General features: G+C 41.5%; 1 protein-coding gene across 2 annotated transcripts; it reads left to right on the top strand.

The window, feature by feature from the left end:
• Window positions 1-2,202: 2,202 nt before the first annotated feature.
• On the top strand, window positions 2,203-9,772 carry LOC109470991 (eukaryotic translation initiation factor 5-like). 2 transcript variants are annotated; one of them, XM_019770116.1, is made up of 13 exons: window positions 2,203-2,266; window positions 2,427-2,561; window positions 4,055-4,124; window positions 4,605-4,775; window positions 4,978-5,059; window positions 5,473-5,645; window positions 6,041-6,157; window positions 6,537-6,665; window positions 6,895-7,062; window positions 7,373-7,534; window positions 7,687-7,851; window positions 8,129-8,248; window positions 8,507-9,772. In XM_019770116.1, exons 4-13 carry the CDS (start codon window positions 4,704-4,706, stop codon window positions 8,600-8,602), a joined length of 1,284 nt encoding a protein of 427 aa, XP_019625675.1. In that variant the 5' UTR covers window positions 2,203-2,266; window positions 2,427-2,561; window positions 4,055-4,124; window positions 4,605-4,703; the 3' UTR covers window positions 8,603-9,772. The 2 variants fall into 2 exon arrangements, with proteins under 2 accessions (XP_019625675.1, XP_019625674.1); XM_019770115.1 differs by having other exon boundaries at window positions 4,055-4,166.
• The last annotated feature ends 217 nt before the right edge of the window (window positions 9,773-9,989 follow it).

The following is a 9,989-nucleotide window of genomic DNA, read 5'->3' as shown; positions in this document are numbered from 1 at the left end:
AGTTTATGTGCTTGGTGCTGTCATTGCTGTGTTTTGTGTACATTGATTTGTATGTATGGCTATAGTGTGGTTTATACATATAACCATCCTTGTTACTTGCAAGGCTACCTCATCGTTCTGTAGACCTCTGCAAAGAAACAACTTTTGCTTTGTTTCTGTATGTGAAAAGGTTTATTCTGATTTGTTTCATGGGCAGTATCATAAAAGGAAATGAGTGATGCCAGGCTCTGTGGTACAAATTTACTGGTTTCAAGTTATGGTATGTACTGTACAAAACATTGAATACATATTGTGTGTTCAAAAGGCGTCATGTAATTCACTAGGGAATTTTACTACTACTTCTGTAGTATTATCTCAGGTTCTGCCATAGAAAGTCCTGAGCATGTTCTTTTAGTAAAAATCAAGCATGCACAAAGGTTTGACAACTTAAAGAAAAGTGTAACAGGTGAAGAAATTAGATATAGTGTTGTGTAGTCTCTGTGAGAGTGTTGAAGTGTTATGCCGTCTGCTATGCCCTACATGTGACACCAGCTTGCCTTATCTGCCTGGACATTTTATACATGGGAAATTGAGAAGACATATTCTAATCTGACAAACAAGTTCTTCAGGAATAGATGGACCTACAGGTCTCTTCTAAATAATGGCTGGCAGAAATGTAGTAACCATAAAACAAAAGGAAAGTCTTAAATGACTTATCCCTTTCACCCCCATATCCATGTATACATTGTAGTTTCTTGTTCTGTCTGTTGTTACATCTTGTACCTGGCATTACTACCAATGGTCCATGTGTAGGATACATAGACCATCATTCTAGTGATATTGTTTGCAGCCATTTAGTGCAAGAGTATCTGCCTACATTATTTATTGTACCCATTGCTCAGTCCAAGTGTAGTCAGAACTGCAAGTTAGCCAAACCTGTCATTGTAGCTCCCACATACCGTACAATGTTATAACTGCTATTGTAAGATACTGTTTAGGAAATGCACATTCAGTGCACATGATACACTATCTGTCATCCCTGTCCAGTCATGGAGATGGTGACAGTGCAGAACTGTAAATTACCTTGAGCTTCACTTTTGGCTGGGAAGCAAACAGTTTTTTTTCAAAACATAATTGTCCAAACTAAACTACCAGAATTTATATGCATTTATATGTTGCAAGAGTTGAGGTTCATCTTGTCATGTTTTCAGAACAATGTTGCCTAAATATAACTCTTTTGAGAAAATTTCTAAACGTTTGTAATGTGCCCAAGCACTGCCCATGTATGCACACAGATGAATATTTGTGACAGTTGCAAAAGCTGTACTGCTGTATTCACCACAGGTGCTTTTTGCGTAGGTTCTGTGCATGTGTCAAAGGCTGTGGTATATCCTTGGGTATATATATGAGTGGTAGTCTTATTTTAAAAGTTTCTATTTTGTATTGCATTGGTGTAAATGTACAAAGTATATGATACATGTGAACAGGCATCTTGTTCAGTAAATAATACTAAAACATAGATAAGCACTATTGACTATAAAAGAGCAAGAACGTCCTTGAAAAGAGTAATGCTAAACAGGTCATGAGTAGTGTTTTATGTACGTTAACAATTTGCTGAAAAATTGGATGGAGCAACAACGTAGCAGGACAATTTTCAACTGTGTGTCAGAATCTTGTCAAACACCTGGCAATACATGGCAAGACTGGCATGAGGCAGAGTAAGATGAAATGGGGTGTCCTCCTTGAAGTTAACAACACATTAGAATGATGATGATGTACAACTGTACCTAGAATGCAGGTAAGAAGCACGTTAAGTCAATAAACTCATGGAAATATGATGTGTGTGTGTACATGTATATACTTTTCCCACCCATTCTACATAATCCTTCACTTTAATACTTTGAACTTGACCAGTCCAGTTTAGGGATAACGTTAACGTTAGGGCGAAGTATTGTAAACGTCCTTGAGTTTTTTTCCTCGAGGAGATAACCTTGATACCGTCTTGATAACTGTTAACAGAGCCTGCTTCATCAGTAAATTGCGTTCCGCCGTATTAGTAGCTTGGACCTACATGTTCCTATATAAATAGCACAGATTTTTCATCAACGAGAAGTTCCCGGGAAATTTTTCATTTCTGCCACTGACGTCATGGGTGGGTCAGCTGCCTGCTACTTGATTGGCCAGAAGTGGTGACGTTTTAGAACCTCAGTCATCGCTGATTGGCTGTTCTCAACATCCGGGGTATTTTCTTGTTGCGACATTTTGCTTTGACCACAGTCCGCGTGAGGTGAGGGGACCGAGGTGTCGCGTAGCGTGGCATGTTTTGTTCCGATATTCTGCCGTTTTCAGACATTATTTGTCAACTAAAATGGCTAAACTAGGTGTCAGACTTTGAGGGTTATTTTGAAGCTATTTAACCGTGAATTTTCTCTGTTTTGTTCCAACAGACGGTGGTATACTGCGTGCAGCCATCCCGGACGAAATTCTGTTGCCACCCAACACCCTACCTGGGCACCACTTTGCTGTGTCTACCATTGCTTTGCAACCGCAACCTTTGTATATGTCTTTGTTTTGTCGCAACGGTAAGTTGAAAGGAGCAAAATTTGGGTCACTTCAGTTACAATTTCCTCTTGCAGCGACCCGCCATACGTCGACCAAAAAATCGTATCCTCGTACGTGCCAAGTAGCGGGAGAATTTTCAACATGGCGGACAAGTTTCTATTTCAGTACCCATTTTGCCATGTGTGGGGCCAGGCCACGTAGCAGGGACTTCACAAATTATTATTTGTCACTAATGTAGAGACCTCCCGATAACTTTCACTGACTTAACTGAAGGCATGGGTGATAGAAGCGGCAGTTAAATTCGTGAATGGTTTACCAGTTAGGTTAATTGCGTAATACAGAGGGCCACATGGATCGATATGACACATATGGGCATTCTTCTCACGTTCGGTTTGTGAGTTATATGTTGAAGGACACAGTCGTTTCTTACCTTTACATTACATGCCAGAGCCATCATTACAATGATGTTGGGCATCAAGGAGAAGAAGAAGGCTGGACTTTGTCGTCTAGCTGCTGCCGCTCTGTTCGCAGTTTATTCTTGTGGATGAGAAATTTATCATTTGCTCACCACATGAGAAGGTCTCCATATGGGAAGTTCACGGCATGGGCACTGGGTGGTAACATGGCACGTGATGTGGGTTTTCACGGTCAATGATGCCATTAAACGATGATTAAATCCCTGTTCTTTGGTGCTGATGTACAAGTAATTAGGTGCCAAATGTTTTATTGGGTTTTTTAAAGACTGAACAAATACTGACAAACCGACATTGTGCTGTTGGTTTTTCCATGGCAAAACTACTACATTGTAGTAGTATGATCACTGTGAGTGTGAGGTCAATCCTTTCACAGTTTGCTCTTTGGATCAGTGAAAATCAGCTTATTGGAGACAAGCATCTGCTAGATTCTTAAGTTTTGTGAAAAAATCAGTAACGTGATTGCATCACCTTTGTATGGTAGGAGGAATTGAATTGTGTCAATCAATCATATTTCATTGTGAAGTGTTGATTCTTCCACGGCAGGATATCTTGTGGCCTTCCTTGATAATCCTATCATAATGCAAATGAAGCATCTGTTAAAACAAATCCGTAATGTCTATGCCCTATTTATGCACAATTACAAAAAATTCAATACAACAAGGCAGGGATCAGGGAATTTGGTGACGCCCAAGTTTGGCAAAATACCAAAGGCAATTTTCCCACTCCATGTGACATGGTCTCAGCAGTGCATTACTCTGCAGGCATGTAGCCACCCAGTTATTTGAGCCTGACTGGGTAAGGCCATGATCCAATCTGCCCTTATGAGAAGATCCTGGATCTAACACTGCTATAATGTGCCCGTCAGCTTGTATATGGCCAGAAAGCCGCAGACTAGTAACGGGTGCTGGCTGATGTTCTAGTGTAGGAGATGTGATCAGATATCCTGGTACAGTTGTAATGTTTGATCTACCATCACTCATCTGTGAATAGAATAGAGGTTGATGTTGCCTTTTGTGTCCCTCTTCTCCACACTGCAGAGTTGTTGCTGAGGCCCTGGGCTATTCTCAGTGACCCTACAGGACTCTCCTACAGTTCTCAACCAATCAGGTGGGTCCATCACAAGCACCCACGGGTTCCGCGGCCAATAAGGTGTGTCTTCTTCACTTCAGCACACTGGTGGATTCCCAGTGTGTGTGTACGTCTGTGTGCCGCACTGTTGTAATTATTTAAAACTACCAAGTCTGTGTGTTAATATGCTACGCATTGACAAGTGTATTCATGTGTCTTTCAATCCCCATAATGATGAATACCTTTCGCACCATGTATGTTGACTAGTGTTTGTGTGTTTGTCAAGTTGTTACTCTTGCTGTGCCATTGTCACATTTGTATGATGGTGTTTCTATAAGTACCTACCAGATATTTGAGTGTGCTGGTAGCAGGGCTGGTAGTCATATTCCTTGACATCATCTGTACTTATCATCACTACACTTGATTCATTCTCTTATAAAGACATTCTGTGCACTTTTTGTTGGTCTCAATGTAAATCCTCAGAATTCGTGGGACTAACAGTTTTCCCTTTCTCCACAGGTTTATGCCTTGGACCAAGAACGAGCGCTTGATATGCAGTAGAAAGAGTCATCTTAAGTGTGTTCGGTATAAGAATAAACACAACAGAAATCAGCAGCCATGGCACTCAATGTCAACAGAGAAGTGCAAGACCAGTTCTATCGCTACAAGATGCCCCGCATCATAGCTAAGGTGAGGCAGACTTCTTTTGTCATGCTGTACTGACAACGCTGTGATATATGTTGTAATTATGATGGTGCCTGGCCTGTATGTCTGTATACCCAGCATAAAGCCATTAGTTTCTAATAGAACAGTGTGAGAAAAGAATAAGTTCAAGTTTTTGCCATGATGATACATGTGTAGATGTTTAAGAATATTTCCTGTCTCCTTTCAGGTGGAAGGAAAAGGAAATGGCATCAAGACGGTGATCCCCAACATGACCGACGTTGCCAAGGCACTTAGCCGCCCAGCCACATGTAAGTAACTGTGACAGCCTGATAGTTTGGGATGTAAGTCATTGTAAATAATTTTATGTCCAGGCAAGCACCTGTGTCTGTTCAAACATAACAAATTTTTAGTTTCTGATTATTTGTTCCTTAATTTAGTTGTTTTAAGAAAGCATATACTTGAAGCTGGTGTGTTACGCCGAAGGGCGGTTATACCCACTATACAGATACAGATACTGTGATTGGATTAATGACCAGTCCTTGACCACAGAATATCAAAGGTGTAAAAGGGCAGTATAACTTTTAACACTTAGCAGGCAATATGGTAATCTTGGCCACAAGATGGTCACAAGAAAAACAACCCAGAGTTTCCATCGTAACTAGGTTTTAGACTATCATGGTAAATGTGGGCATTGCCTGAACTGGGATGTTTTGTTCTGCAGACACAACTAAGTTCTTTGGCTGTGAGCTTGGTGCGCAGACCCAATTGGATGTGAAGAACGATCGCTACATCGTGAACGGTGCCCATGATGCTACTAAGCTGCAAGACTTGCTTGATATCTTCATCAAAAAGTTTGTACTCTGCCAAGAGTGCGACAACCCAGAAACTAACCTGGTAAGCAGAGAACAGATCAGGATACTTAAATGCTTGGTCTAGACTACTGTGCAAACAGAACTGTAGGGCACACACTACTCTATATAGATGGTAAATATTGGAGGATTGCCGCATTGGACATATAGAAGTTGTGCAGAATGACAAGTACTGATTGCATTGTCTTGATATATTTGGTGAAGAAAGGAATCTGTTAGAGGTCTGCAATATAGAGCTAATCAGTCACAGGGCAGTCTGGGTTTTTATAGAAATATTCATAGGTGTACCTTTGATACAGGTTCTAGGTGTACCTTTGTTATAGGTTGCTAAGTGATGGGGAAAAGCGAGTTTTTATTTTCCATTTGAATCATACAGTAGTTTTCTCTGGCTCATGACTATTGCTTTGTTCTTTATTCCAGAAAGTCTTTGTCAAGAAAGGCGTGATTGCCCAGCACTGTATCGCCTGTGGTTACACGGGCATGCTTGACATGACCCACAAGCTCACCACTTACATTCTCAAGTACCCACCAGATCAGGTAGGGACTGCTTCTGATGGTACATGGGTCATCTTTAGGATGGTCTAATAAATGAAAAACACTTGGCCATGTTTCAACAATGGAAACCTGGGAAAATTAATGGATTTGGTTTCACAAATGGAAGAAAATCATTTTTGGACATGTAAGTCACATCAACAGTGTGCTGATTGTTTGCACTGAAGTATCTGATTTTAAGTGTGAACCAAATGCTTATTAGATGCATTCTGATTATCTAAAAAAATGTATGATAAACTTCTTGAACTGAGACTCAAATCTAATCAAACAGGTTCGATAGAAAGAGGATAGTACCAATGTTTTCTTTGGCTGCCTTCCATCTGACTGGGGCAGATTTTAGTAATCCTTTGTTTCCTATGTGCAGACCAAGGCCAAGGACACCCCCAGCAAGACGGACTCCAAGCGCAAACGTGACAAGAAGGGGAAGCAGCAGCAGGAGAATGGGACTGACGGCGGGTCGCCCACCTCACACAGCCCCCCTCCAGATCAGGAGGTAAGTTAATGCAAGTGCAAACTTCTGGTACTACAAGTAAGTGCAAGGTAATGTTCAAAGTAAGATATTCTAACAATTGACCGCAGGAAATTTTGTGTATATAAGGACCTCAAGTGTGCTAATGGATTGTCACAAAGTTGCAATAGTGATGTCAAGTTCATCAGAAGACAAAAGGAAGCAATTTGTAGATAAATGAGAAAGAAAGACTAATAAATTGTGGTCCCCCCAGGACGATGATTGGGGTGATGACGGTGACTGGTCTGTGGACACGAGTGCCGAGGCCGTGGCCGCGCGTATGGAGCAGCTCCTGACTGACGGCGCCAAGGCCATAACCCTGAACGACGACTTGGTCAAGACTGTTGAGGAACGTCTCAACCAGTTCTTCGAGTTCGTCAAGGTGACAGAGAGGCTTCTACATTGTCCTTGAAAATTTGCCAATACAGAGTGGGGGAATACAATTAACTATATGTGGTGTAAGGAATTACTCTGTAAGACGAAAGGTTGAGAAGCAACTTTGGTAATAGAAAGCAAATAACGAATCTGTTTTCTGAGTTCTTACCTACATATATAGAATAGCAACCCATTGTTTGATGGGAGCCTTCTACTGACCCAACCTGTTTTTACAAGAGCAGCTAGTTGACTATCTCTGAGTACTCAGTTACAGTTGGGGCAGTTTCTTTACTCTACCATGTATGTCTTGGGTTTAGGCCAAGCGTGATGCAGGTCAGATTGAGGGGAATGACAAGGAGATCTTTGCCGAGGCGGAGCGCCTTGATGTGCACGAGAAGGGCATCCTCGTGCTGTGTGAGCTGCTGCTCGACGACAAGATGGTCACCCAGCTCAAGAAGTACCAGAAAATTTTCCTCCGGGTACGTCTGGCATCTAAGGCAATTTGCCCAGAGCTTTTGTTCATTATCACTACTGCTAAGCTCATCATGATTACATTGCTTCTCAGTTGTATATGACTTTTGTAGTTTGTAACAGTTTGTATTTTAACACTTAAATTTGTCCCATGTCTCAGTTCTGCTACGAGAGCCCTAAAACCCAGAAGAACCTGCTGGGAGGGTTCGAGCAGCTGGTGAACCTTCACAAGGAGGCCCTGCTGCCCAAGGTGCCCGTCCTGCTGAAGACCATGTACGACCTGGACCTGGTGGACGAGGAGGTCATCCTGCAGTGGGGAGACAAGGTACTGTGGCGTCTCCTCATTCAACAAGTTCCTCTTCAGTTGCCACCGTGCCCCAACTTACATTTGGTCTTGGGTTCAATTTGTCTCTAAGTCAATAGTAAAATAATTGATGTTGCTGATTTTCCAAACGTTAAAGTGTCACCCTTGGTGTCAAGAATCATGTTGTGCTTAAGTTTTTCCTTGACAAGTTTTAAGAGTCCAGGCATTGCACTTTCAACCAAGTAGCTTGCCAGAACACACCTATGAGTTGTATCTAACTTGCTGTTTTGCTGGGCAGGTTTCTAAGAAGTACGTGTCCAAGGAGCTGTCCCAGCAGATCCACGACAAGGCCGCTCCAGTCATCACCTGGCTGAAGGAGGCTGAGGAGGAGACCAGTGAAGATGAGGATGAGGTGGAGGTGAGTACCACAGGACTGGAGATGGGTCCTTACCTGTCCGTGCTGCTGTCTGTACAGGGTAGCATGTGCTTTAGAGAATCATGGAGGTTTTAGCCTTCAGGCTGCCTTGGCTTGTTTGTGAACAGAGCAAATTTCCATACCTTTCAAAAGATGAAAAAGTTCTGAGATAAAATGGATTCAAGATTTGGTATCTTTGTTTCATCTGAAGGGATAATTTTTGGAATGGAAATTTAGTCTTTCTCCTCTCTTCTTTCTTAGGTTGTGTATGACAACAAGGCCACTGAGCTGAAAACCGAGAAGGTGCCCACCAACAACCAGGAGGAAGAGGATGACCTGGACATTGATGCCATCTAGAGACGTTGTACGGAACTGCATTCTCATACTACTGTTTCTACACAAAAACTGGCTGTAGACCAAACGTTTTAGTAACATGAGGTATTCAGTATTACAGCCATGACTATAGACATTGTCGAAATCAAATATATAGACTTACTTAACAGCTGTATCAAGGTTAAAGCTGTTGGATGGAAGTTCCACTGCTTATACTGACTGAAGAACTTGGACAGCTCTCTTCATTCACATCCAAATAACAAAGTTACAGCTTGAGATTATCATATCTCGCAGTTAGTAGACAGGGCAGCTCTTGGTGTTTATCATAAGCTCAGCTACTTCATATAATAGGTAAGAATTACACAAATAAGCTTCATAGTTGCTGGACCCCCTTCACTAATGTGGGGGACATTTGATTCTCAATGTTTGCTCACTATTTGCTTATTGAAATTTTTGAACACAAATGGAGAAAAATGCTGAGATGTCCACTACTGGGCACAGTCCACAGAGGCTAATGTTGAAACTGCATGATAAACTGCCTGTATGATTCAAATACAGCAAGGGTGTCATTTTATGATTGTTGAATACAGCTTGGAGAACTCTTCCTATCAGCAGTCGTAAACAGTATCAGGTAATGCCAATTACATTGACTGTAGATCAGGATAAGATACCATTCTTTGTTGGAGGCATCTAAAGTAGTATCCAACAGGTAGTGATAACCAATCAATGAAGTCTGTTATGTGGCTTTGTACATGCAGTACACCTTGCCATGCTGTACACAAGTTAACCTGCTTGGAAAAAAACACCCGGAAATTTATGAACATAGAATAGCATTGAGTGTAAGCAAGCTTGTCTGCACCTGAACCCTTCACTGAGAAAAATCCTGGAGTTGCAAATTACTTGGACAAAAAAGTAGATTGTCAATAACTTGCATTACTTATGACAGAAGATTGAGCATTCCTCTGGGCTTGTCGTTCCACTTGACTTGAGAAGGTACCATGTCGCTGTAAAGCTCAGCATTTATTAATATGTGAATCTGTATATTACATGTTTTAAGTGTTTAGTGCTGTTCAATGTAGTGGAAATGTCTGTCCAAGAGAAAATATTGTTGGAGTGCTTTAAAGTTTGGTTTAGGTATGTGTTCAGAGGAAGTATTCTTGAATCAGTGGAAATAAATAGTGCTGTGCTATCAGATGCCTTCACTCAGGTGTGTTTCTTGAGCACCATGTTCAAAACCCTCACCACAGCCTAGTGTTGTCCACTTTGAGGTCCAATGAAGAGTCAAGTTGTTTTATTTTGGCACATCAATTATTGCCAGTACTGCTTGTCATCTATGACTAGGAAAATACTGCTAAATACCAAATTTAATTGAATTTATATCTCCTGCTAAGACAGATCCCACTTGCATTGC

This window comes from Branchiostoma belcheri, unplaced genomic scaffold (assembly GCF_001625305.1).
Source record: "Branchiostoma belcheri isolate BF01 breed outbred unplaced genomic scaffold, Haploidv18h27 scaffold24, whole genome shotgun sequence".
Classification (NCBI taxonomy): domain Eukaryota; kingdom Metazoa; phylum Chordata; class Leptocardii; order Amphioxiformes; family Branchiostomatidae; genus Branchiostoma; species Branchiostoma belcheri.
This window is presented reverse-complemented; position numbering and strand designations above follow the sequence as displayed.